Source organism: Ixodes scapularis, unplaced genomic scaffold, assembly GCF_016920785.2.
Source record: "Ixodes scapularis isolate PalLabHiFi unplaced genomic scaffold, ASM1692078v2 PGA_scaffold11__112_contigs__length_91849675, whole genome shotgun sequence".
Classification (NCBI taxonomy): Eukaryota; Metazoa; Arthropoda; class Arachnida; order Ixodida; family Ixodidae; genus Ixodes; species Ixodes scapularis.
In genome coordinates this window covers 24,676,200-24,700,579 of record NW_024609837.1, presented here as the reverse complement: position 1 = coordinate 24,700,579, position 24,380 = coordinate 24,676,200, and the positions used below count along the sequence as shown (strand labels likewise).

At 44.7% G+C, this 24,380-nt stretch overlaps 1 protein-coding gene across 1 annotated transcript in view; it reads left to right on the top strand.

Moving 5' to 3' along the window:
* The window catches only part of LOC8037361 (neuroblastoma-amplified sequence), a 74,030-nt gene that overhangs the window by 13,379 nt on the left and 36,271 nt on the right, over nt 1-24,380 (top strand). The window contains exons 14-29 of the mRNA XM_029989216.4: nt 865-1,043; nt 2,136-2,205; nt 5,209-5,334; nt 6,636-6,787; nt 7,718-7,855; nt 8,494-8,572; nt 13,191-13,429; nt 16,174-16,257; nt 17,091-17,165; nt 17,587-17,716; nt 18,039-18,173; nt 20,674-20,847; nt 22,423-22,496; nt 22,645-22,704; nt 22,818-22,883; nt 23,076-23,198. Coding sequence (XP_029845076.2) covers nt 865-1,043; nt 2,136-2,205; nt 5,209-5,334; nt 6,636-6,787; nt 7,718-7,855; nt 8,494-8,572; nt 13,191-13,429; nt 16,174-16,257; nt 17,091-17,165; nt 17,587-17,716; nt 18,039-18,173; nt 20,674-20,847; nt 22,423-22,496; nt 22,645-22,704; nt 22,818-22,883; nt 23,076-23,198 — 1,904 coding nt within the window. The remainder of the gene's footprint in view (nt 1-864; nt 1,044-2,135; nt 2,206-5,208; nt 5,335-6,635; nt 6,788-7,717; nt 7,856-8,493; nt 8,573-13,190; nt 13,430-16,173; nt 16,258-17,090; nt 17,166-17,586; nt 17,717-18,038; nt 18,174-20,673; nt 20,848-22,422; nt 22,497-22,644; nt 22,705-22,817; nt 22,884-23,075; nt 23,199-24,380) is intronic.

The following is a 24,380-nucleotide window of genomic DNA, read 5'->3' as shown; positions in this document are numbered from 1 at the left end:
TCACCATACCCTCCCCTCCTCCTCCTCAAGAGCTTTGCTTTAATATCGCATTACAAAGGTTTGTAAACGTCTCTCTTTTTTTTTTCTGGAGCAAACACAGCATGTAGTTGCATGGAAGCTGTACATTCGCAGAGAAGTCTCCCCCTTAATAACATGAAGTGAAAATTGTTGAAGGAAGCTGCTTTCCTCAGCTGCTGTTTCGTGTTTGTATGTCACATCTGTTTCCCTACCCGTCTTTTGCAGTATGTCTAGGGAAGCTCACCACTACTGACACAGAATGTATTGTATGGATTGTCCTAGCAGTTTTCTGTAGCACACTTCCCGTGACGCACTCCTGTACCAGAAGAGCACCACACGAGAGCCGCGTCGGCGTTAGCTGGAATCGGCGATTAAATGAAGATCCTGGTCAAATGCTGAAGCATCATTCATGTCCAATCTGTGTCTCGCACTGGCCTTCACAAAAGAGCTAGCACCACTGCCTCATTATCGAGGAGGTGTTGAGTGAGTGCGCACGGCGAGTGAGTGCGCACGGCGGGAAAGTGCGCAAGAAGGGGATTCGGAGGAAGTGGGGAGGCAAGAAGACGCCAGGTCCAAACTGAGGTCTGCAACTGCAAGGGTCATCAACTTGGCGTTCTTTTCCCGCTGGAGCGCCGGCATCGGCGGAGCTTTTTTTCAGGGACACTATGCGCAACAATGTTTACGCTGCCGAGGCACAAAATGCGGCCCAATTTCATCTGCGCAACATCACTATGAAGCAGAACACACAATACATTCTTTGTTACCCCTGCCTTCATCACGATACTGCATGAAAATCACACATTTTTTTCTTCTCGACCCCATCTCGATGTTGTGTTGTTTTTCCAGTGTGAGTGGCAGTTTGCGGGCAAGAAGGCGGCGGTGTTGGGTCCAATTGACGACGCAGAGAGCAGCGATGAAGAGGCAGCACCCGCGGGCCTTGCGGCGAGGGCCGGCAGCATCGTGAAGCACGCCATGTATTACGTCACTGACAGCCAGCGCTTTGCACCACCTCGCAAGAAGCCCAAGTAGGACCAAACTTTGTCGTCGGTCGTACCGTAGGCGTTACATCGGTCGCTTCGGCCATTTCGTGAATATGTCGCAGTTGTCACATGGTTTTGGCGAAACTGTATTGCTCTGAGGTCCAAGACTGTTAGTATTGTTTGAAAGGGAGAGGGGTGAAAGGGGAAGAGGGTTTTTGTATAACCTATTTGCATTCGGGCTGTTTCTGAAAGTGTGCGGTCTTGGAACCCCTTCGTAACCTCCGCCAATATTCCTAATTGGCGGGTTTGAATCCTGGCCGAAGTACCCGCATTTTTACGGTGGCTCAATGTGCAGAATGTGTCATGCATCCCAAATCTCGGTCGGTTGTACATCAGAAGGTCCACAGGTAGTCTGAATTAATCCTGTGTCTTTCTCGGAGGCATGCCGATTGCCCTTCGCCAGTTTAACACGCGAGCCCCCGAAATTTACTTTCTTTTGACATCTGCCGAGTTTGTGGTAGACAAGTTAAAGTCAGGTTGCTTTGGACACTGTGTGCATAACCTGAGATGCTTTTTCAACATATTTTGCAGTGTTGTTTAAGTGGCTTTAGAGGAACCCTTCCTACTCGTGCTTAAAAATGAGGCATGGACATCACTCGTAGAAAAACTTGGAGGGGTTCAGAATCTTTTTTCGCTTTATACTTTGTGTGCTCTGTAATTGTTTTCGTTAGTAATAATTCTTGAGAGGATCCTTTGTTTTTCATTTCTACACTTTTATACTATTAGTGTAGCCACTGGTTACTTTTTTATCTGACATTAATAGTATTTATTTAGGGACACAGAAATGCAATATTTTTCTTTGATGTGAAGCTTGATTGATGCTCACAAGAGCTTTGTTTCTTACTGGAGTGTATCTGTGGTTGGGCATGGGAGGAAGTATGAATCAAGTATCGGCATATCTGCTTTATCCAGATTTATAATGCAAAAGTTTTAAAAGGCACATTAGGATTCAAGTAACTGGAAAACAATTCACCAGTTGATACCTATAGTATTAGGTTCATGGATGCTGACATGACTACTTCTGTTACACCAACTTTCAAAATGATCTTATAAAGAAAATATACCTTTTGATTTCAGAATCATCACCAAGTTCTACAGGCTTCTGTGTGTAAAGTCCACCACACCTGAAGAACTTTTTGCAGCTAAGGTGGGCTCATATCTCAAGTGCTTAATGCTATTGACTTATTAAGTTCTTTGATTATGGCATTACTAAAGAATATTCTTTTATATTTCAGCTTTTTAGAAATCTTGGCTGAAGGCTAAAAAAACATGGCAGGAAAACGAATGAATTGAAAATTGTATGGAGAGCCTTTTTTTTTTTTTTAATTTCAGTGCAGTAAACTTTTTCATGTGGCTCGCTTTTCGAAATTTAGTCTGCAACAATGTTTTTATGTTCCTATCTCCATATTTTTCGTTTATTTTTCATGCATGTGCCTCAAGCCCTATTTTGTGGGAGTTTTTAACGGTAGAGGCATTGTCTTGGCGCGAACACATATGGGACCAGCGGCCTGGACAGATATGATTCAGCGTCTTGGGTTGTTCGAGGCTCGACTCGGAAGTTAAAATGGTCTGAAACGGTTGGTGAGAACACTAACCTTCCTTGTCGTTTTGCGCTATTTTATTCATGATGGACTACCAACTAGCCCGCCAGCTCACCTTATTGATTATTACTTGTTCAAATTTAGAGTAATGATGAAGATGCAATGTCAACGTCTGTCCAGCCCGCTGGTCCCGTATCTGTCCAGGCCGCTGGTCCCAACATCAGAGCACATACAGTGTTTCACGAAACTCTGGCTAGGTAATTTAATTTTGTGAAAACTGCATTGCACATAAAAAAAGTTGATGTCTTTTTGGTCTCTGCCCAAGGACCTATTTAGCAAAATTATATAATTTGGAATAATGAGTAATTAATTATTTTTGAGTAATTACCTTTAATTATTTAATTTAAGAGCATAGTTTCAATTAGAAACTTTCTGGGCATCATCGAAAACCACTAAATCAACCAATTCTAGAAAGATGTAACGCTTGCGCATAATTTCACGACCTCCGTAAAAACACAATTTAGACGCGTTTCTGGGCTTCGGTTTCATATCGAAGCGCATCCTCGCGCCAATGGTCCCGCCCCCCTGTGGCCGAGGCCCGCGGCTACAGCTTTGCCTTCCTCGTACGAGGGAATGAAGTGTTGTGCACGTGTGTCGTGTACCTCAGCTATGAGGGCAGGATCGCTGGCGCAAAGATGCGTTCCGATAGAAAACCGAAACCTAGAAATATGTCCAAATTGGGCATTTTTTCGGAACACCGGGAAATGATACATGAGCCCTACAACTTTCTGGAATGAGTTGATTTAGTTGTTTTCGATGACGCCCGGCAAGTTTTTATGCACTAGGATCTTGGAAATAATGTATCTGCGGATGTTGACAGAAAACTTCCCATTGGTCGTGGCAAGTATGAAGAAATAAAAACTTTCAGCCTTTCAACTCTGGTGAAGAAGGAAGACCAACGGAGCTGTATTATGGTGGGAATGAAGTAATGGCCGGCTGCAAGTTGACAAGCCAAAGCAGAAAGGCTCGAAAGGTTGCCGCCATCAATGAGCGACGGCGGCAACCAGACAACTGGCAAGCCGGTTGTCTGGTTGCCGTTGTTGCTCATAGATGGCGGTATGGTAGCTGTCCAGAGTTCTGTTTCATCAGGTCACTTGAGGATGGACACGATCCTTGGGAAACTAGCCCTTAACAGCCCCGCTGTAAAATAAAAAAGGGCAACTAGCGTGAGTCAGCCTTCCTTGGCGTTATTAGATAGTGAGGTCCTCACCTCTTGTTATCATCTCTAGGCGTCGTCCTTGAGGTCATCCTAGAAGTCATCCTTGAGGTCGTCCTAGGTGTCATCCTCGAGGTCGTCCTAGAAGTCGTCCTCTTGGTGTTGTCTTCAAGGTCGTCCTAAGAGTAGTCCTTGAGGTCGTCCTAGACGTCATCCTAGAAGTCGTTCTCGAGGTCACCTTAGAAGTCGTCTGAGAGGTCGTCGTCTAGGCGTCGTTCTCGAGGTCGTCTCCTAGGCATCGTCTTTGAGGTCGTTTCAGAAGTCGTACTTGAGGTTGTCCTAGACGTCGTCCTCAAAGTCGTCCTTGAGGTCATGCGAGAGGTCGTCCAAGGCGTTGCCCTCTAGGCGACGTCCTCGATGTTGTCCTAGAAGTCGCCCTGGAGGTCGTCCTAGGTGTCGTCCTCAAAGTCGTTCTTGAGGTCATCCTAGACGTCCTTCAGGTGTCGTCCTCGAGGTCTTGCTCGAGGTCGTCTTAGAAGCCGTCCTTCAGGTCGTCCCGGACGTCATCCTTTTGGCATCGTCCTAGACGTCGTAAAAGTAACAGCTTCGCTGGTCCTCCATCTTCATGTGAAGTTGAAGGACTCTACAATTTTTTGCAGCGGAGCTGTTGAGGACTAATTCCCCCACTATCGTGTCCACGGATTATTGGCGTGTTGACACAAAACTCGAGCCAGTTCACCGTCATCCTACGTCATCGTCGCACCTACCAATCGTGCGTGTACTGTGTCTCGTGACGTCAAGATCTCGCTAATGCTCTTATCAGTTGCTCCTGGCACTCACGATGGGTCGGCCGCCTGCCGTTTGTTGGGAGGAAGGAGAGCGGGAGCTTGAGGAGCGATGACGTGCGCAGCAGTACAAATGGCCGCGCAAATGCTGCTATCGCCTTGAGTTCCACTGCGTCGAGTGGTTCCGAATCCCTTGCGAAAGAAGAGCAGATCGCTTGCCTGGAACGCCACCGAGAACAAAAGCGGCGATGTGACTGGCACCGGCGGGCCAATGCCCGGATGACGATCATGCCACGGAAGCCAAGCACAAGCGCGAGGCACGGCGATGACAGGACGCCATGCCGGCTGAACAGTTTTTATAAATACTTCAATCCCACCATAGTACAGCTTTGCTGGTCTTCCATCTTCACCAAAGTTAAAGCTGAAAGTTTTTTTTATTTTTTGTGCAATGTATAGTTTTTGCTAAATCGAATTTACCAGAGTTTTGTGAAGCCCTTTGTATATAAAATTGTTCATGGTTTTATTATTTCTGCCACTGTGCATCTCGGTGGAGCCTGTGTGTATGCAACTGATATCTTTGTCTTTTCTTTACGCCTGCGAACGTTTAGATTGATGCGGAAGAGTACGGCGAGGCCCTGGCTTTGGCTCGGACTTACGGATTGGATTCGGACCTGGTGTACCAACGTCAGTGGCGCAAATCTACCGCTTCAGTTGCTGCGATCCAAGACTACCTCGTAAGTTCCTGGTTTTTTCACCGAGATAGCTCGGTGGAAACAAGGCCGCTGGCTAAAACCATACTGTTTTGTTGTGCTCTTACCGGATTACGCACCATATTCTTAGAGGGACACTGAACAATAGATATTTGTCAATGATGTCCTTCTAAAGCCTCCAAGACGGCTATGCGTCTCTTGGTGGGCTCCACAGCATTACAAGCTAGTTAAACATGTCCGATAAGGGTAGTGTCAGTGGCAACACTTCCTAACAGTGAATAGTGGATGGAAACCGCCGTGTCAAAGCAGTAATAATGTAAATCCGCAGAAAAGGATAGCTCGGATGTAGTTCTATCAAACAAACAGAAGCAGTCCTGCAGCTTTGGTAAGTGCTTTGGTCACACACATAATAATGGTACAAATGATAGTTTATTATTTTCAAGTGTTTGCGTCGCAAGTTGCACGCCGCATGATGAAGGAGGAAACTGTGCAAACATTTTGTTTCTGGTCCTTGAAAGCTCCTTTTTGACGGAAGACGTTTGTCTACAGATGTGTAAAAAAGGAAACCCCTAGCTTCCCGATCCTTCTCGGGTCTGTGGGAATTCGCGTACCGCCGCCGATTCGCCGTTTCCCACGTGGTCCGTCAACGACCCGAGTCCAGCCTGGTTCTTTCACGGGAGCGGGATTCCGCTCCCAGTTTATTGGTACAATAAAACACAACACTACAAAACACTCAATCTAAACTACAAATACAAGCTACATTACACAATTATTTACAAATGCACGTTAAGCCTAAAGCTAAACACAAAGAAGGTCCCCAGGCCTCGTGTGCCGCGATACCCTAGATCCGGTCGCCACCCACCTGCCTGCCTGCGTCTCGGTCTCGTCCGGAGTTCTTAGAGGCCTCTCGCCCCCTGCCCCACCGAGTATCTTTCGATGGGCGAGGAGGTTTCTCCTCGCCTGCCACGGGGGCGCCTGCAGCGCCCTCCAGTGGCTAGGAGAGAAAGCGGCGCGTCGGGAGCCGAATTCGAGTTCCCGATCGACCCCGCGGCAACACGACCATGTGATCGTGTCGCGGCCAAGATTGGCCGAATGGTTTGATGGGCGCCCTCGTGAATGCACGGTGCGCCATAGGTCGTAAAACACGCCACCTACGAAAAGTTTGAAAATTGTCTTCAGTCTCTCTTTTAAAAGTAATACGTACGTTTAAAAATTGTTTCAGCGTCCCTTCAATCTTAAGAAATACTAGCCTCATCATTTAATAAGGCCGAGTGCTCCGCAGATGGAGTGACAGGTTTTCATTGCCTGTTTATCATTGTCTTCAGAGCAAGATCACCAAGCGTACCTGGGTTCTACATGAGTGTCTGGAACGCGTCCCTGATAGCCTCAAGGCTGCGCGCGAGCTCCTGGAGTTTGGACTTCGGGGCACGGACGTCGAGGCCGTAGCCACGGCAGGGGAAAGTGGTGACGAGGGAAGGTAGCACCTCTCTAGTACTCTAGTCAGGCTCGTAGTCTGTAGGTGCTTTCATTAGGAGCACTTGGTAACCTGTTTATCCCTTACAATTTGTGTGTTTGTTAGCACACCTTTTGTTTCTTCATGTCTTATCTACTAGCGTAATTCTGTTTAGTTGACATTTTTATGGATGGGTTACGCTGAGGAGTTTGATTACATTGTGCAGTAAAAGCTCAGAACAGATAAAAGTTGGGGTACGTGGAGAAGCATATTTCGTGTTTTGACAACTTATTGACCAGCCTTGTTGGCATTGGTGCATCCACAACATTGACTTTTTCTACTTTGTTTGTAGAGAACGTCTTCGATTAGCTCGTAAAAACAAACCGTGGGTTTTGTAAAAAAAATGCTTAGCTCGTAACATGACGCTTCATTTATAAAAAGTGCTCCGTTTGTAAAATTATGTTTCATAATAAAACACTCGGGTCATAAAACGTCCTCACTTAACTTATTAAAAGCACTGTTTTTAGAGACACTTGTAAAAAAAAAAAAAAAAAAAAAAAACTTACATTTTTTTATTACACTCCAAACAAGTTATAGGCTTAACTCCACTCTTTATTGTCCTGATCCCAGCAGTCGCCTCCACTCAAGTCCTGCCGTCCACACACTCTCGCACCCCAGTGTCCCCCCGGTGCTTGCCTTTTCCCCATTCCCCATTTCCTTAGTTGTGTTGTGCCTACAGTGCTCCCTAAACCCTCGCAACACTTAGGTCATAAGATAAGAAATCTTCACTTAGTGCATCTTGTTAAAACGCATGTAAAAGTTTTTAAGAAAAATTTTCGTCTGTATCAAAGCAACACATAAAAACATTGTTCACTGCGTTTTTGCATGAACATATAGTTTTTTGTGGGTTCGGGTGATTTGCTATGTTAAATTTTTTGACGATGTTTGTTGAAGGTTCATCGCCAACTCGCCACCTTTCTACGAGGACATCTATGGGCAGGAGCACCTTACGGAGGTGCAGCACGCGCAGAAACGCAAAGACGCTGAACAGGAGTGGCGGCAGAAGTGGCTGGCCAAGATTGACTTTGCCAAGTAAGCTTCCCAAGACGAATATGATGAAGCCTTGAGAGATCTGGCACTTGTGTATTTGTTTTGGACATAAATCAAATAACATCTACAAAATAGGCATGTCAGAAGAATATGCAATATCTAATGTGATCGAGAAACAAGATTTCCCCACTGAACAATGCTTTTTAACAATGTTCTTTGCCTAAGCAGTGTCTCAGTATGAAGTCAATAATTGATTTTGATTATTTGTCCAAATTTTGTTTCTAGGTAAGGTTGTTTCTCTAAGTAAGCGATGATGTATTAAGGAAATACATAGGATACCACAGTTTAGTATGAGGGCTAACTAAATTTTTTGTTAATTACAGGTTTTTTTCTTTTTATTGGGATTAAATGGATAATTTGGCATAGCAAGTTAAAAATGAGTCCAGCATAAATTAGAAATGTCATGCTTACACCTTAATTTGATGCGTACATATTGCAAACCTCTTACATGAACGATCAGTACATGCACACCTATAACTTGAAGTGCTGGAGAAGGAGTGTCAACACCATGGGGTCTTCTTTCTGCTTGCTTTCATGACCAACAGTATCGCATTTCTTTTCTTGAATTGCGGTCCTCGTGACGGGCATGCCTACCTAACTGACAACTTGAATGTGCGCAGCCTGACCTTGGATCAGCGCTGGCTGTGCGAATGTCGGCTCAAACTCCTTTCCTACCTGGACAGGCTCACCATGTATGAGGTATGTTCCCATTCATCACGTGCTTCCAAGCCGAAAAACTAACTTTTGTATCGAAGGCTTTCTGAAATTCAGGGTCCCGTGTCAGTGGTCACGTCACGAGACCACCGGGTGCCCAGGATCGTGTGAGAGGGTTATTGTGACCACCATGTCACTTGAGTGCCACCGAGTGATAGAAGTGTCACGCTTACTGTTGTATTAAAGATAAGGTGGCTAAGAGAATGTAATGTACTGTCAAGAGCGGTTATAACGAAGTTGACAGGAATTGAAAATTTCTTCACTATATCCGCTATTTCGTTATAACCGACTTCAATTTAACGAAGTGCAAAAGGGAATGGGAAATAGTGATCGCTTCGCTGTAGCCGCTATTTTGTTATAACCGACTTCGTTATAACTGGTCTCGACAGTAATGTGCAACACTATTTAAATCATACTCGAGCTTGCCTGAGAATTATAGTGAGCAATTACCCAAATTCAGAGGCTGCAGTACAACCTTGCTATCTTGTAAAACAGATATTGATCTGAAGCTCTTACATTTTGACAACTTTGATACAGTGTAGAGAAGAGTTTTCTCCAAAAAACTGGATTTACCAGGGAGAAGTTATCAAGTTCAAAAGTTGAACTTTCAGACAGGCTTGCCATTAATTTTCTGCATGCAGGTTAAAATCATGATTTCTATTGAACATTGTAGGTAGGAATATCTGGAGTATTTTACTTGCCAAAACAAAGCGGTGCACATAGAAATGTCACCTTAAAATGTAGTTGTGAGAAACGGTACAAGTTAACTTGTGTTGTCACTGCACATAGCCCCTTAGTGATTGGCTCTGCTTTGCTACTTGCCTGTTGCAGTGTGTTTGCTTGCTTGTTTTCGAATATACTCAGGGTATCTCTTTTCTGACATTAACATTTTGCAGCGTTGTTTCATGTTTGACTTTTATAAGGGGAGCTCCGGCAAAGTTTTGATATTCACTGATTTGCTTCAAAGTTGGTTCAGCAGATGAATAGAAACATCTGAACCAGCAACCCAAATTACAAGTCACAATAACTTTTTTTTCTCGTGAAGTATTGAATTTCTAAGTTTGGTTTGAGTGGCTAAGATGTTCTCCAGGCGGCTACACTGAAAGCGTGACATCAAATTTTTTAATAGGGGGGCAGCACAGCTTGTTGATGGGTTCTAACAAGTTTGGTGGTGTGAAATTAATGCCAAAACAACTCATGACAGCAAAAAAAAAAAAAAAAAAATAGACACCACAAAAAATATTGTTTTCTTAGATTGCCTGCTTGACTTGCAAGTTATACATAGGGTTCCATGTTTTTGGATAAATCCGGAAAACTCAAAAAAACATTCGGCGGTAAAAAATTGTGTCAGTTCTGACTGATCCAATGAACTCTGAATTTAGAAAGCAATCTAATTCGGAGGAGAGACTATTCCAGTTTTCTTTCAAATCTCAGATTATTGACAAATGAGGGTTTACTGCTTATCTCGTCAAGGTTTGGTCTAGACAACTGATCATTCTACTTGCGGTTCACGACAAAACTTGCCGTTCGAGTCCCCAACTCGAACCATACTATTTTTGGTTCTTAGAGCAAAGAGGGGTTGTGCTTTTATGACATCGAAGTCTATGAACCTGTAGATTTTATTGAAGTGCGGGGAGTGCTGAAACTTTTATATTACTACAGTAATTCTTGTTATAATGAAATTGCTTTTTCGAATTATCGCTTTTATCAAAGTTCAACGTGGTCCCGACCTAAATTCACATATTTTTAACCGGATTATTCAAAGAGTATCGGCGGCCGACCAAGCTTATTACGAAGGCCACGGTGCCGGAAGCAGGCAATTCTTCACGGAGGCGCTTGGAGACCCTTGCGTTCCCCCCCCCCCCCCTTCTCCACCGAGACAGGCGGCAAACTGGGAAAAAAGTGAAAGCCGTTTACAACTCCCTGTAACACCGAATTAGAGCGCAGCTCTTGAGGAGGAGGAGGGAAGGGTACTGGGGGTGAAGTGACCTGGGGGGGGGTCACGTGACCTTGGGGAGTCACGTGACCATGCCGATGACGATGCGGACTCCGATGACGTCATCAGCGATGATGACGATGACGATGCGGATGTCGGTGACGTCATCAGTGACGTCACTGATGACGTCATCTGTGATGATGACGATGACGATGCGGATGCCCCCCCGAAGTCACGTGACACCCCCAGGTCACGTGACCCCCGCCGAGGTCACGTGACCTCCCCGATGACGTCATCGTCACTGATGACGTCACCGGCATCCGCATCGTCATCGTCATCATCACTGATGACGTCATCAGTGACGTCACTGATGACCTCACCGGCATCCGCATCGTCATCGTCATCATCACTGATGACGTCATCAGTGACGTCACTGATGACGTCACCGGCATCCGCATCGTCATCGTCATCACTCATGACGTCATCAGTGACGTCACTGATGACGTCATCAGTGATGATGACGATGACGATGCGGATGCCGGTGACGTCATCGATGACGTCATCGGGGAGGTCACGTGACCCTGGGGGTGGTCACGTGACTTCGGGGGGGGGGGGGGTCACGTGACCTCGAGGGGTCACGTGACCTCGGGGGGTCACGTGACCTCGGGGGTCACGTGACCTCGGGGGGTCACGTGACCTCGGGGGTCACGTGACCTCGGGGGTCACGTGACCTCGGGGGTCACGTGACTTCAGGGGGGTCACGTGACTGGGTGTCACGTGACCTCGGGGTGACCTTGGGGGTCACGTGACCTTGGGATGACCTTGGGGGGCCACGTGACCTTGGGATGACCTTGGTTACGCCGACGCCGACGCCGACGCCGACGGCGACGGCGACGGCGACGCCGACGGCGACGGCGACGGCGACGCCGACGGCGACGCCGACGCCGCTCAAGCCGGGAACGGGCCCCTAAGAGCTGCGCTCTAAAAAGGGTGAATGGGTGACTGAGGGCAGTGCGCCCAAAGCTGGCAGAGCACCGCTTCCGATGCCGATGCACGGACGCAGGTATGCGGGCTGGGAGCAGCATCAGCGTTCCGACACTACTCATCGCGTCCGCGGCCGATGCTGCCCGAGTCTTGTCGGAATCGGGTCAAGGGAGCAATGGAACCTGGAGGAGATCATCCCTTCGGGAGCCCTTGACGCGCGCCTGCTGCGTACCATACGCACACGTGCGTCGTATGGGAGATTTAGTGTTTACCCAAAGTCGCTTATATCTGCGAGGATGAGAAAAGTGGCCGGTTCAAGTCCGAAATCGCCAAAATATTCGACATTCCGGCATTGGCTGTTTGACACTGTCCACTATTTTGCAGAACGAGCAAGGCATATTGGACGAGTTCGAGAAGTTTATCATGCAGCAGAAAGCGCGCCCGCGACCCGAAGATGAAAGATCGCCCACTGCTTCGCGCACGTCAGATTTTCTCTTGTGAGCATGGTTGCCGAGCCAGCGGACGATTTCCATAGCTGCAACGATTCTTACGGGAATGTGTGAAAACATGTTGTCAAGGCTATTGAGGATAACTTTGATTTGTTCGCACTTGTCGATGCGGACGTTCCCGCTGTTGCTCATGCCAGGGATGCTGCGATCGTAGACCTTGCGTGTGGCCAGGGTAAACACGAAGCGTCGTCGGAGAGGCACCTCAGGAAACGCCGACGACTGCGGAGACGCGAAACATCCTACGGCTGCTTTGAAACAGTGGAGTGCAGCGACGGTAATAGTGTTCTTACGATGCCTGGAGCAGTTCGAGCAGAACTGATGCCCGGATGAAACTATCGGCAAACTCCACTTAATTATTTTTTTACTCAGTAAAGCTGCTGTGAGATATTCATAACCAAAATTAGTTAATTAAATATACGGTCAGAATGTTCCGCAGTGTTCCGATCCACCTTCAAGGCTGCTGGCACTGTTTTTTTGGCTCTACCGCTTTTATCGAATTACCGCTTATACATATCGAATTTTTTTGCCATCCCGTTGACTTTGTTATAACGAGGAATTACTGTACTCCCTTTGCCACTTCACCGGATCCACGCAACTGCATGGTGGGGTGGTGGAATGATGTCAGAACAAAGCTAGCTTCCGAGTGACTTTGTCCGTGAGTTTATGAATTTTGAAGTATGTACATATTGACGTTCATTGAGGCACCACTCGCTTGCAAGTTGTGTCTTGGGAAAGTTAGTATTAGCAATGGCAAGGACGCTGATGCCAAATTCACCTGAAGAAATATAATTTGATACTGGAGAGTTTGAATTTCGCGTGGAATTTTGAGAAGTTAAGAATGGAGTGAACTTAAGCTCCGAATACCAGAGAATTGAGAACCTAACAAAAATAAAATCTGATAAGCTCTGAATTTTGGACAAAAGGTCAACTCTGAAAAGTAAACGCGGAACCCTAGTTATACAACATGTGATACCCACCCACTGGAGAGAGCGGGAAAATTTGAATGTTGGTTTTGGCGTAATCATGATTGGCCATATCCTCAAAAGCGATTTTGGACTTGGAGATAATAGCATGCCGAAGAGAGCAAAACCTGGGCGTTCCGAAAATTGAGAGAGAATGGCATGCCAGAGCTCTCCTTAAGGGGCAAGCAAGAACCACGTTTTTCTTTCTTCAGATTCAAGAGGAATTGACCACCTCGCCCGAGAAGTTTGAGGCGTCCTTCTTCGAGCGATTCCGCTCGCAGCCACCGCTCGAGGCGGCCGTGTGGTTTGCTCAGGAGGGCGACGGGAAGGCGGTGTGGACGCTGCTCACGTACGCGGGGGACGGTGTCCTCCCCCACTGGCTCACCGTGCTGAGCAACTTCCCCGAAACCCTGGCACCTCTCCAGTATGCCGACTGCCTTCCCGAAATCGGGTGAGTTTTAGCCCTCCACTTGCACGTGCTCAATAGCCTCGCGTTTCTTAAGGGAAGACCTGGATCTTGGAAGGGGAAAACACAGAGCAATGTTGTTGTTGTTTTTATTTATAAGTTACGAGCGATGTATGTTCTACTAATCACTACGCACAGAATGTGCACATTTAGAAGGAGTGTACCGTATTGATTTACAACTTGTTTTTTTTTTTTTTGCTACAGATATTATTGATTTACAGGTCAGCACATATGCCCACCTTCTCAACGGACTTCCCCTGTAGGCATTCCATGCTCTGCTGGAACCACTTTTTGGTAGTGCCTCTCACCCTTGCCTGCTTCCAGCTTGCCGTATTTACTCGCATAATAAACACACTTTTCTTTTTTAAATTGTCACATATTTGAGGGGTGCGCTCATTACGCGAGGTAAAATTTTTGCAATTACACACTTTGTGGGAATGTCATTTTAGGTGCTTATATGACATGGCAGAGCACTGTGGCACGTCTCCACTGACAGAGGAGCGCCCATCAGTGACGTAGCCAGGAAATTGTTTCGGGGGGGGGGGGGGGGGGGCTGAGGTGGCTGGGATGTCCATGACTTGGGGTGCGGAGAGGGGGAGGGGGCGTCAAAATTCATGTGTATAATATAGGGTCAGCTGGATTTCAAGGTGGGGCTGAAGCCCCATAAGCCCTCCCCCTGGCTATGTCCCTGACACCCATGGCTGGTTGTGGGCGTGCCACAGTAACCATGCTCTATAAATTGCAAAGCTTGTTTAGAACGCTTTTGGCATGCTTTTTGCTGAAAAAAAGAGCTCTACGAAGCTCACTCAGCACAGAGAGCGACGCGACCATTCGTAGGCCTAACCACTTTCACGATATCACTGTCCGAAAGTGGATCACAGACGACGGCGTGTTTATTGACATCAATGCTTCCGATGGACGAAGCACGTCCGGGGCTGGGCGACTTCTCGACCCCAGCTTCGCTAGGCGTGTGCACCGCTCGGTTTCATGGTTGATCACTTCCGAAACCACACCATTGCAGCCATTACGAGAGTGGCTTGGCTTGGCTTAACTTGGCCTGGCTGCTTGGTGGCAAAAGAAAATAGGCTTGGTGGCTAGCTGGCTAGCCAAGTTGGACGCAGTTTAAGACTCGCGGAGCCGAAAATTAATAGTGCATTCATTACACGAGAAAAAGAAAAAAGTAAAAAAAATCAATGCCTGTTGTGGGGGGTGCGTTCATTACGCGAGTAAATACGGTATAAATGACTAGGCCATGGCATCCTCGCGGAGGTTTTCTCATTGCCAGTGAGACGTTTGGTTGCGCACAGGTATGGCCCGACCGAGTCTCCAGTGGTAATCACCTGTTGAGTGGAAAAAAAAAAAAACGGCAAGGATGCCTTCTCGTGATCGTTGATAGGCTGGAAGCAGCTGTTCAAATGCTGGAGTGAGGCACCCCCAAAAAGGTCGTTCCAGCGGGTCATGAAGAGGCTGCCACACAGGTGGTGTAAGGGCATTCGGCTATAGGGGGAGTCTGGGCATATGTACAGACCTCTAAATAACCAATATCGGAAGCGAAAAAGAAATTGTAAATCAATGTGCTACATTCTTTATATTTAGTTTGCGTCACTCCAGAGTTTCATATCCAGGCTGTTTACGAGTAGGTTTCAAAAAGTTTTTTTTTGTTTTTTCAGAATTAAATTTTTGGTCACAGACACCAAGTCTTGTCATGATATTTTTATACTTTTGTATAAATCTGAATACTTTTTATTTTAAATTTTGTTTTTTGTTTTTTCAGAATTAAATTTTTGGTCACAGACACCAAGGCTTGTCATGATATTTTTTTACTTTTGTATAAATCTGAATACTTTTTATTTTAAAAGTTGGATACCTCAGAAATCAGAGAGTGCAACAAGACTAAGATTTCTGGAAATTATAAGCTACAAGGTTTATAATTAACAAAATATTTATTGCCTCATTTTCAATTATCAGTAAAAGACTTTTAACATGTGATAACTTCTTTTAGAATTCTGCAAAAATTAGAATAAAGGTTTTGTCACAATGTCTTCTGTTTGTAGAACAAGCGGACATACTTTGTGCCATAGTTCTTTCTGGGATATTGTCAAGATGTTGGTCAGAAACACATAGAATGAAGTAGAGGTTTTCTTGAAAATTACAATAAATAGGAAAACAATTGACTTATGGCTGTGCTTAGCACAACAAATCACAGTAGGTGCGAGAATTTAATATAAATTGGGTGAGAAATGACGAAAAAAAATTTCGAGGGCAGAGAATTCTCCTTAAAATTGTACTCCCCGAAAAACTTTTTTTAAGTGCTTGAATATGACACTTTTGACCAAAAATAAACATTCTCCGCAAAAAGAAAATTTGAGCTCAATATTTATGTCACCAGACGAAACAGGAGCAGATTTTGGAATTGCCTCCAACTCAAAATGAATCTTGCGACTTAAATATTGCGGTGGAAAAGCTGACGTTCCTAAAAGCCTTAACACACCATGCCTAAAAAGCATAATGTGCATAATGACCCAACTACCACTAAAGAAGACTTACTGGAACTCTAATACTCAACCATCAGAAAGTTGAATTTAGTAGTTCTTGGATATTTATTAAGTCTTCGTGGAGTAGAATATAGCATTCTCATCTTTTTACACGAAATGCAGTGGTTAAAGATCTCTAGTGGTTGCGCTTGTGTCTTTCCAAAACAAGGGGTTGAGGGTGTAATTTTCTTTCAGGTGCCTCGATGGGAAGCCCACTGTGCTTTCGTGGCAGCAACGGAACCTTCGGGAGAAGGACTGGTGTGAGGAAAATATCCCAGAGTGAGCAAAAACATTATTTTATTAAATAAAAACAAAAAACAAAAAAAAACAAAAAAATTTTTAAAGCTTATGCAGAGCCCAAGTTCGTCTGCTTCTTTTGCAGGGGTTGTGGTGATGTCAGAACGCTGAGCTCTGATTGGTTCTGGTTGAAGGATAGTGGGTAGACCTCAAGGCAGCTTGCTTTTGGGGTCTACCCACTATTCTTCAATCAGAGCCAATCAGAGCTCTGCGTTCTGACGTTGCCACAACCCCTGCAAAAGAAGCAGACGAATTTGCGCTCCGCATTTTTAGGCAGCCTACGTTTTACGTTTTGCAGGAATTATTCTATTAATTTTTGAGAAGTATTTGATTTATGTTCAGTTCAAATTCAGTTCAACCGAAAAAATTACTGTTTTCCCATGCCTATTCTTAGACAGCTTTTACATTTTGCAGAAATTATTCGATTAAATATGCGAAATTGTACAATTCTTATTCAGTTTGAACTGAAAAATTAGTATGTTTTCCCATGCCTGAAGTGGTTAGTTTTTTTAACAACACAAGTGAGAAAACATTCTTGCTTGTGAGGAAGCTGTCTTAGATTCAGATGATGTACTGCAAGCGTTGCAATACACAGACGAATCTCGTTAATTCAAACTCGAGGGGGACCGAAAATATGTTTACACAAAGTTTGAATTACCAGGAGTTTCCTCCCATAGAGATGCATAAGATGGGACCTGCAAGTTAGTTTGAATTATCTACATGTTTTAATTAAGGGAGTTTGAATTAACGAGATTTGACTGTAATCGGTAGAAGAGCCATTTTAAGCATAATACATAAATATCTTTCTTCTCCAGGGCACCGATGGTCGCAGTCTGGGACACATTCAACAGAGACTTCTACGACGATAACCCATCTCTAAAGAAATGGTGGTGAGAATCTAGCAAATTTGTTGCTGCAATGGGAAACCTAATGTCAAACTTTGCTGGAGTCTTAATGTGTATGCTGGTATGATGAAAGCATAAAAATATACAGCTTGACCGGGGAAAGGGAAAATCAGCACAGTAAAAAAACGTTGCTGTAAACCTGTTATTTAATATGGGCATCGGACATATAGTGATACTATAAAGGTACCTTGGGACAATAAGCTTCAAGAATTTAAGGACGCGTGAGATAAGACACCCCAAAGTGCTTTGTGGTTTCTTCTCTTCATCCGTCTTTGCGTTTTTGGCACTCATTGGTTTGCAGCTATGTGTACCAACCAGCCCAGTGAACCATTTTTTAGCAAAATTACTATTCTAGCAACGATATCTTTTTGGTTTAGTTAACCGCTTCTACCGTAATCTCTTCCAGGACAGAGGCCCTAACCCCCAACCTGCTGACGCTGTGGTACTCCGAACGAGCTCACCAGATCGAGGAGTTGAGCTCACTCGTCGAGAATGCTCTAGAAATCACCAAGCTGGGCTGCCTTAAAAATGTCGAGGTCGGTGCACACTTCCTTGTGCGGGTCATCTCTTAAAAAAAAAAAAAAATCTTTTAAGCTTTGGGTAGGACACATATGTCACAAAATGAGCATTCGTCGAAAGAAATCTTCTAGCATAATATTTACTCAGCAATACTCGTGCTTCTGTCTTAAGTCAACATGCCGAAATCGAAGCTCATTTCGGAGTTGCTTGTAACTCAAAATCTTTTTGTGACGTACGTGTTATGGTGTTATGTTTGGGTAGTCATTTAAAAAAAAATAAAAGAAAGTTTTTTTGGAAGTTTATTGTTTTTTTTTTTCAATTGTTAAATTACATCATCAGGGCCTCGAAAAGCTGTACGGGGACCTGCTGACACTGGCGACACTGGTCTATGACTGCCACCTTACCAAAGCAGTGCCGCTGGCCAAGTTGGAAGAGATGTCGGACGGTGAGAAGATGAGGCTGCTGATGAGCATGGTGGGTTCTCGCTTTGGAAGCATCTTGTACGTGGTTCCATTTGTGATTTTGCTCGTTTTACAATCGGTCGTATTGAGACTGCTCCACGCATTGTAATCTCCTGCGAGCGCTTGCGACGAGAGAGCGCACCGCAGATTAGTAAAACAGACTTGAGACTGCTGAGTGAGGAAAGTAGCGACGTCCTCTTCCTTCTCTTGTGGCATTCACACCTTTTAAAATTTTTTGCTGACGGGCGTCAACAGTGGCACCGTCTGCTCCGCCCCGAGTTGGCGGGCGGTGTTCTTGCAGTTGGTTTCAACTTCAGTCAGAGCGCAGTCAAACACTACAGGACGCTCAAACACTAAAGCACGCAGACGAGCAGACAAAAGGCGCACCGTCACGGTGCACCTTCTGGATTCGTTTGAATGAGCCGCGAAGAATGTGCTCGATGAAGGATCGTGAAAACTGTGACTTTGCGCTCTTGGCATGACTTGATTGGCGACATGGGCTTCTATTGTCCACTGCATCCTAGGACAGCATAGGAATTCTTCTTCCCCCTTGCACACTCTTTATTTTCTCACTCTACGTGTGTCGACACTAGCGCACCTCGGATCGCCTCATGATAGCAAGCGGCATTCTTCGAAAGATGTCATTACTTTCCCTATAGAGGGGCTTTAAAGGGATACTACTACGAAGCTTTGGCTCTTATTTCTTGGTCTATTTGTGTTCAAGGGAGCAGTATCACATCGGACACACCAATCTCTTGTTGAAAAAGACACAAAAGGAAATTTTAATACAAATTAAATGATTAGCAAAGAGCACCTGATGGGTGTCGCTAAAGCCTCGTTTGTAATGTCCATCTAGAAACCTTGACAGGTAGTGACGATGCCTGTCTCGCCTAGAACCGTACATACCTTGAACCTGACGTCATCCTGCCAGCTCTCCGGCCACCACGAGAGAAATCATCGGGTCTCTCTTTCGTGTGTCCCAGACATCGCTATTGTCCCTCTACAAGATTATAGAAGATTAACCTGTCACTCAAAATTCAATCAAAAGCATCTTTGGGGTTAGTTGCGGTGGCCCGATCGCTTGCGTGCTTTGGTCGCTTCGGTGACTGGAACAGCTAGGGCATCCTGACGATGTCAACCTCACCGCAGCTTTGCTCATCCAGAGACAAGCTACGTCATGATTGCGCCAGATGTGACGTGCTCTCCGCTGGCTGCTCTCCAGGCGCTTGCCAGATTGGGCCGTTTATAACGAAAAATGCAGCCTTCAGGCTCAAAATACAAATGTGCGATTGTCATTTATGGATGTTGCGGATCATATTCAGCCTATTTCTGAACACGACGGGTATATTTAAAATTTCGTTGAAGTATCCCTTTAAAACAGACTGGCACGTCGGCACCATGTGTCAGGTAGCCTTGGAACTGCATATAACTAGACTGACAGTGTTACAATATTTGCAAGATCACATTTGTGCACTGTATATGAAAACTAGTTGCTTATAACATTGTTAAAAAGTATTTTATGTGCATGGGTAAAAGAATGATGTCTAAAAAAGTTAGGAAAAAAATACAAATTGGAAGTGTTTCAAGCTATTTTTTGGACGACATCATTGCTGTCTCGTAAGCAGTCCTGGGAGATGGCAAAGCACTTGGATGCACTCGAACGCAGATGTGTGTGAACCAGCCTTTGGAACCATGAAAGTACATAGGTACTTGTTTTCTACTGTGTGGTCCAAGTGGATCAACCTACCTTGGACGAATTTCACATACCAATTTAGGATGTTGCGATAGCACCGTTGTTTACCCCTTAAGGTGTGGCTAGGTAGTGAATTTCTTTGGTGAAAATATGAAATAAAAATATTTGCTTAGTTGACGGTTTTAGATGAAAGGATCAGTATGGATATAGGCCTACTTCAAGTCAGTTGTGAAATAGAAAATGATTTAACAGTTTTGGTTATTTGAGTGAACAATGCAGGGAATAGGAGCAAAGCGAGAAGTGCTTTTTTCCCCGGTTGCTTGTTTTTACTGCGACGTAAAAAGCTGACTTTGACAGGGGTCTTTTGGTCGGAAAGTATCTCCGACAATGTTTCTTTACAAAACAAATGCATGACCTAGCCTTGTGTTTCTGGTAATTCACATCGGTTTGTCTTACAACACCAGGCCTTGCTATTTATCTAAAGTGGCTTGCTATAGTTCAAGTTTAAGTGGGTTGTTTAAGTTCCATGCCATAAGTTGTAAGTGGGTTGTTTAAGTCCCGGTTTTTCTCTCATCTCATGGGGAATGACAAAAATAGCACGCTCGAAACTTTCTGGGCTTGAGCGTGTATCGGTAAGTTTTGTGGGAGAGGAAAACATCTAAGGAATCCCTACGCAGAAAGTAGTTTCTGTTATCAGCACAGGTGCTACCAACGAGCGAGTGAAACACTGGCCAGACGGCACAAACCGCCGTCCAGTTTAGGGGGTTCAGTCGTATGCATGAGTTCATTCGGCGTGTGTCTGTCTTGTCTGCCACAACAGAGCACAAAAGAGAAGTTTGTGCTGTGTGTTCGTGACTGGCTGCTGCCGTTTGTGGATCGCTGCGAGAAAGCCGCTCCGGGGAGCAGACGCAAACTCCTGTCGGAGTTTTTCACGGAGGTGGCCAGGGACGATCTGGGACCGTGCGTGGACATCTTCGAGCACTCCAGCCCTGACGTGAGAAGCGACTCTTTCATTGGACAGTGACAGTCTTCCTCCTTTCCCTCCTTTTTATTGGCTGTTGAAAGATAGGCTAAGCCTAGGAACTTCCTTATTCGCTGCCTTTGCTGACTGATTTTAATCTCATTTTGTATTATCTCATCCTGCAAAGTTTGGAAGGAAAAGACCCCTTCTCTTTCTTATCAAAGAGTGTGAAGAAAGAAAGGGAAAGATTTTCCACCTCATTGAAATGCAATGTGTAGGTTGACCTTAATTGAGTATGTTTCAGTATTTAATCAATGGTGATGAAGCATTAAGGTATTTCAGTATTTCATTAACATATCAATGTTAAGAAAATGTTCTGGCAGTAGTAGGAGTATGTATTTTGTTCATAAGTGAAGTTTTTTTATTCCTTTCACCTTCTTTTGTTTAGTTTTTCATCTACTTTAATATGTATGCAGTATGTGTGAATTTGTCGATTTGTAACATCTAGGGGTGTTCAAATATTCAAAATTTCAAATACTTTGCAAATAGTGCTTGCTGTTCGATTCAATTCGCTTCGCACTTTTAGCGTTCGAAGTATTCGAGTTCTTCAAATATTCGAAACCTATGAATAGTGCAGAACTTGCTGGTTAGTCGCAACTTGCAGTCGCGTTCCCAGTATGTTTTTGGACTGCGCATTATGGTTTCGAGCTTGGCAAACTCAAAAAGCCAGCCTACTAAGTGCCCTTTTTTTTTGTTTTTGTATGAAGCACCAGATAGTCAATTACATGCGGTAGCGCGATTTGTCCTTCACTTGCCGTGATGTCTGGATTGCGGTCAGTGCGTCTGCCCGGTGTGATCGTGTGATCTCTAACTCTGTTGTGGCCTGCCGACCTGCCTTTTGTGTTCTTCCGTTTAGGTTCACATGGTTGCATTTGTCCGCGACGTGATCTTCGAATGTGTTGTGGCTTGCCGAGCTGCCTCCGTTTGTGTACTTTCATTTACATTTTCGTAACTTCATTCTTTGAATAGTGTTTTACTGACTGATTTTTTATTTTGTCTGTTTTTTATCCGTCACATGTGGGGGCCTTTGTTTTTATTGCTATAAAGTTAAATATTTCATTTCATACCGTAGAATACCTTGCATCTGCCCAATCCACATTAAGCGCCGATATCCAAATTTCTAAGATCTGAGAAAATATGCACAGTACATTTATATGTAAAATTGATGACCGGACAAGCGCCCATTCCCCATTTCTTCGCGATTATCTCTAAATTTTGAGTGGGCGCTTGCCCGGTATTTTACGGTAAATATGTTTCTAGAAAAAATAAATTTCCGGTTGTGTTTTGATTGAGTATCCTTGTATAATTTGCATCAAATAGAAAATATTTGTATTAGAAAATATTCATATTCGAAACTATTCATATTCAAAACTATTTCTGTTAGAAAATGTTTGATTCATAACCTTTACTATTCGATTAGATTCGCTTCGGAAGATTTTGATATTTGCACACCTCTAGTAACATCTACTACTGGCTTGGCTTTTAGCTGGTCAGTTGATAATGTGAAATACTATGATAATAATGTTATTCGGTCTCTTTGTCGGAAAGGACCCAGTGTGCATCTTGAATGGCCCATTGGAACTTGCCGAGTTGGCTTTGGCTTGCATCTGCAGCTGTCAGAGGTGAGTTGTTATTGTCGCTCAATAATTGAGAAGACACGTTACTGCAGTGGACTCAAAATCGTCCAGATAACATCTCGAGATGCACTTACACGACTAGAGGATGTTAGGCTAACACCGATTTTAAAAGCATCGTTAAATTGTCGTGCAGGGACGATCAACTCGGCCACGTCGTAAGGATTCTCAAGTGTGTGCCACAGCGGGGAGTCAGGTAAATGTTTTCACTGATCTTACATTTGAATCCTGGCAGTTGTTTCAAACCCGTAACGTTTTGTGTAAAAAAAATGGGACGGTCTGAGTTTGTGTCCTCTTCTCCTCCTCCAGTGGATGCGAGAGTGACGAGCTGAAGAGTCTTCACGATCGATTGGACATTCAAGAGAAGCACGTAGAGTGAGTGGATTCTCCAGCTTTGGCTCGCAAAGTATAGCTTTATCCCTTAGCGGCCTCAACATTACCACTTGTTTAGCAAATTTTGCGCCATCTCCAGCTAAACGTGGAAAGGCAAAAGATTGATTCAGGGCACGCGGATGGAATGTTTGGCATGTTCAGTTTCATAACTTGCATGAAACGGCGTCTCCACAGAGTGGCAGAGTGCATGCAGCGGTATGGGGCCAGAGTCTCGGTCAAGGCGCTCACAGACTGCGGGGAGGACAGGGAGCAGCTCGAACAACTTCTAAACAAGATGGCGTTGTCTGCAGTGAAGAGGTGAGCATTCCCAGGCGAAAATCAGTCCACTTCCAGCTGGATTATGGAACTGGATATGAGGCAGTCCAGCTGGATTCCAGCTGGAACCAGCTGGTTCCAGCTGCCATCCAGCTGGGTCCAGCTGGGTTTCATGTTATGTGGCTTTTCTTATTGTTCGTCTCTGGTGCACTGTTACATCCAGATGTGTTAACAGGGATTGCTATAATCTGTCCATCCTTGTCATGTACATAACTGCTTCCCATGTCAAAAGTGTCTTTTATGAGGACAGGGAATTGTTTGCTAGCAGCCAAACAAAAGCAAATTAGACGTGTATGCTTAGGCAGAGTGTAATCCATATGCCTGTGAGATATGGTGACACTTGCTGGTGTTTATAGATGAAAAATTTGGTCATTGCTGTAATGCTGGACTGGGTTTAATGTCATCACGCAGTAGTAATTATATGAATGCATGCTAGATGCTTATCTTTCATTTCTTCTTTTTAGTTTATTAATGAATATGTTTTGCATAGGTTTCTTTTTATGTAAACATTCCTTCTGTGGAAGCACACAGTATAACCCTTTGAAGGTCGTCGCCGTACGTGCACGGCAGTGATTACAGATTTGAAAGTGGTCGCCTAAACACGAAAATGTGCACACCGCGGGGAGTGTTGCTATTTGACACGTCTTTAGCGAACCGCAGATGTTATAGTCGCACATTGGTTCGCAATGCTGGGCTATTTATAGTTTTTCAAATAAGACTCTGCACGCATGTGATGCTCACTTCGCATACCAGCTGTACCCTGGTGGTAGTGCCAATGGCTCTTCCGATTCAGACCTCTATCAATTTCGGGAAGAAATTTAGAGACTGAGAGCTCATCATGCCACGGGCATGTTCTGTAAATAATCTCCGGTTAGGAACCTGAAGCCGCTGAATGTCATGGAAGGGGATTTGCCAAAATTAAACCGAAAAGAGGAAAGGCGACAACTTTTAGCCTTGAATATTTTTATTCAATATTTCTACACCTAAACAGTTTGCAAGCAATGTACGTGCTCCTGCTAGACGATTGAGTAAAAGAAACACTGGGAAACATCTCTCGGGGGAAACAACTCGACCGTCAAAAGGTTAATTGAACAAGCTCTCTGTCAGAACACAACAGCTCTTTCATAATTTTTATCCAAACATAGTTTCGAAAAAGACATTGTT